General features: G+C 44.8%; 1 protein-coding gene across 1 annotated transcript in view; it reads right to left on the reverse strand.

Moving 5' to 3' along the window:
* The window catches only part of ZDHHC1 (zinc finger DHHC-type containing 1), an 18,153-nt gene that overhangs the window by 12,079 nt on the left and 4,340 nt on the right, over positions 1-1,734 (reverse strand). Inside the window, 2 exon segments of the mRNA XM_005422752.3 lie at positions 644-802; positions 1,137-1,261. Of these exon segments, the coding sequence (XP_005422809.1) occupies positions 644-802; positions 1,137-1,261 (284 nt within the window).

The raw sequence follows: 1,734 nt of genomic DNA on the forward strand, positions 1-1,734 counted from the left end.
AATTTTAGACGATGGCTGAAAAAAGTTTTTGATGCCTATTTCTACATAAACACAAATATCCTTTCTTGCCAGAGCAACAAGCAGTAGATCTAAAGAGAAGCCTTTCTGAAAGCTTCTTCCTCTGAATTCCACAAATCTTCTTGTATCAATATGGTACAATTTCCATAAAGGGACCTTAACCTGGATGGCAGTGCTCCAACGAGAAATTCAGCTCCGTACATCCACATTTCTCTGGGGTAAGGGAAAAATACAGGTTCTTTCACACAACAGAAGTACTGGGGAGCACTGTGAGGAGAGTCACAAATGCCAAATGTGGAGTTAATCTGAATCTGCCATTGCTGGCACCAAGCTGGGATTCACTTATTCATCCCACTTGGCCTCTCCAGTACCCTACCATGTGCTTTCAAGTTTCAAGACAACATAGCTTAAACATGGCTGCAGAGGCCCAACACAAGCCCCATATTACACAAGCACTGACAAGCCTACCTGGTATAGGGGGGAATTCAGAAATATAATGTTAAATCCCAATTTTACACAATGGGTGCATATTAGTGACATGGGTGAACACACAGTGAATACAGGATGAGTAGAAGATAAACAAAAATGAAATGGGGGTAATAGATGACAGGAACAAAACACCTACAGAGATAGATGTGAAAAGTCAAGAGGTGGCCCAGCAGGATCACGGTCACTAGGCTCAGAAGAATGAAAATCCCAGCTGTCACCAAAATGGCAGGCGCCCGAGTCTCAACAGGAGATGCAGGAAGAAACACAAACCAGCGGTCCATGTGGTTCCTCAAAGCTGCAAAACAGAGTTGGAGGTAAGTATACTGCCCAGGTATGAATTATCTCTAAACAAACTTTACAGCTGGAAATCCTGTTAACTCAAAAGTAGCTGCAGACCCATTGTGCACTGGAGGCCTATGAAATCCAGTGTCTGCAGGGCTTTTAGGAGGAGCAATTAGCTCTGTAAGGAAAGACATTCCATCCAGGTGAGCAGAGGTACTCTAACAGAAATATAAAATGGAAGCAGTAAGGAATGGAGCTCCTCCTCAGTGGAAGAGCTGTCAGAATCCAAACCCTCATCAAGACATGCTGGCTGATCCCCAGGATGCTCATGTGGAGCACTGCAGTACCATCGAAGTGCTGGTCAGAGCGAAGCACCGCGGGGTCCACGAAGAACTCCACAAAGACGTAGAAAGCAACGAGCAGCAGAAGCCCCAGGCCCAGAATGGCAGACAGCACACTGTTCAAAAAGAGCCTGCCAGGAAAGGGAGAGCTCTCAGTGGCTTCAATAACATCACACACACAAATCAATATCCCAGCCTCTAATAAACAAAGAGATAGAGACAGCTATCTCAAATTACTGGCACGCTTTCTCACACTTCTGATAGATAGTGGTGAACAGCTTTACTTATTATTTGTTACTCTGAGGGACTAAACTGTGACCCTTTAGTGCAACCATGGTTACAAAACAGTCAAGTATATCTAGGACAGACAAAGAGCTCCCTTGCACAAAATCTGAAGCGTAGTGTGTGTCAAAGGCAAATCCCTTCCCGATCTGCTTCACCAGCATCAGTGTAACATGGCACCCAGCAACAACACCACTTTGCTTTCCACGGGGTTTAAGTGCAGGAAAGTAAATTGAGAAGCATCAGTGACAATCTCCCTATTCTTATGTCAAACCTGGCATGGATTAGAGGTCCCTATATGCTGCTGTGACTCCTGCCAACT

Source organism: Geospiza fortis, unplaced genomic scaffold, assembly GCF_000277835.1.
Source record: "Geospiza fortis unplaced genomic scaffold, GeoFor_1.0 scaffold97, whole genome shotgun sequence".
NCBI lineage: Eukaryota > Metazoa > Chordata > Aves > Passeriformes > Thraupidae > Geospiza > Geospiza fortis.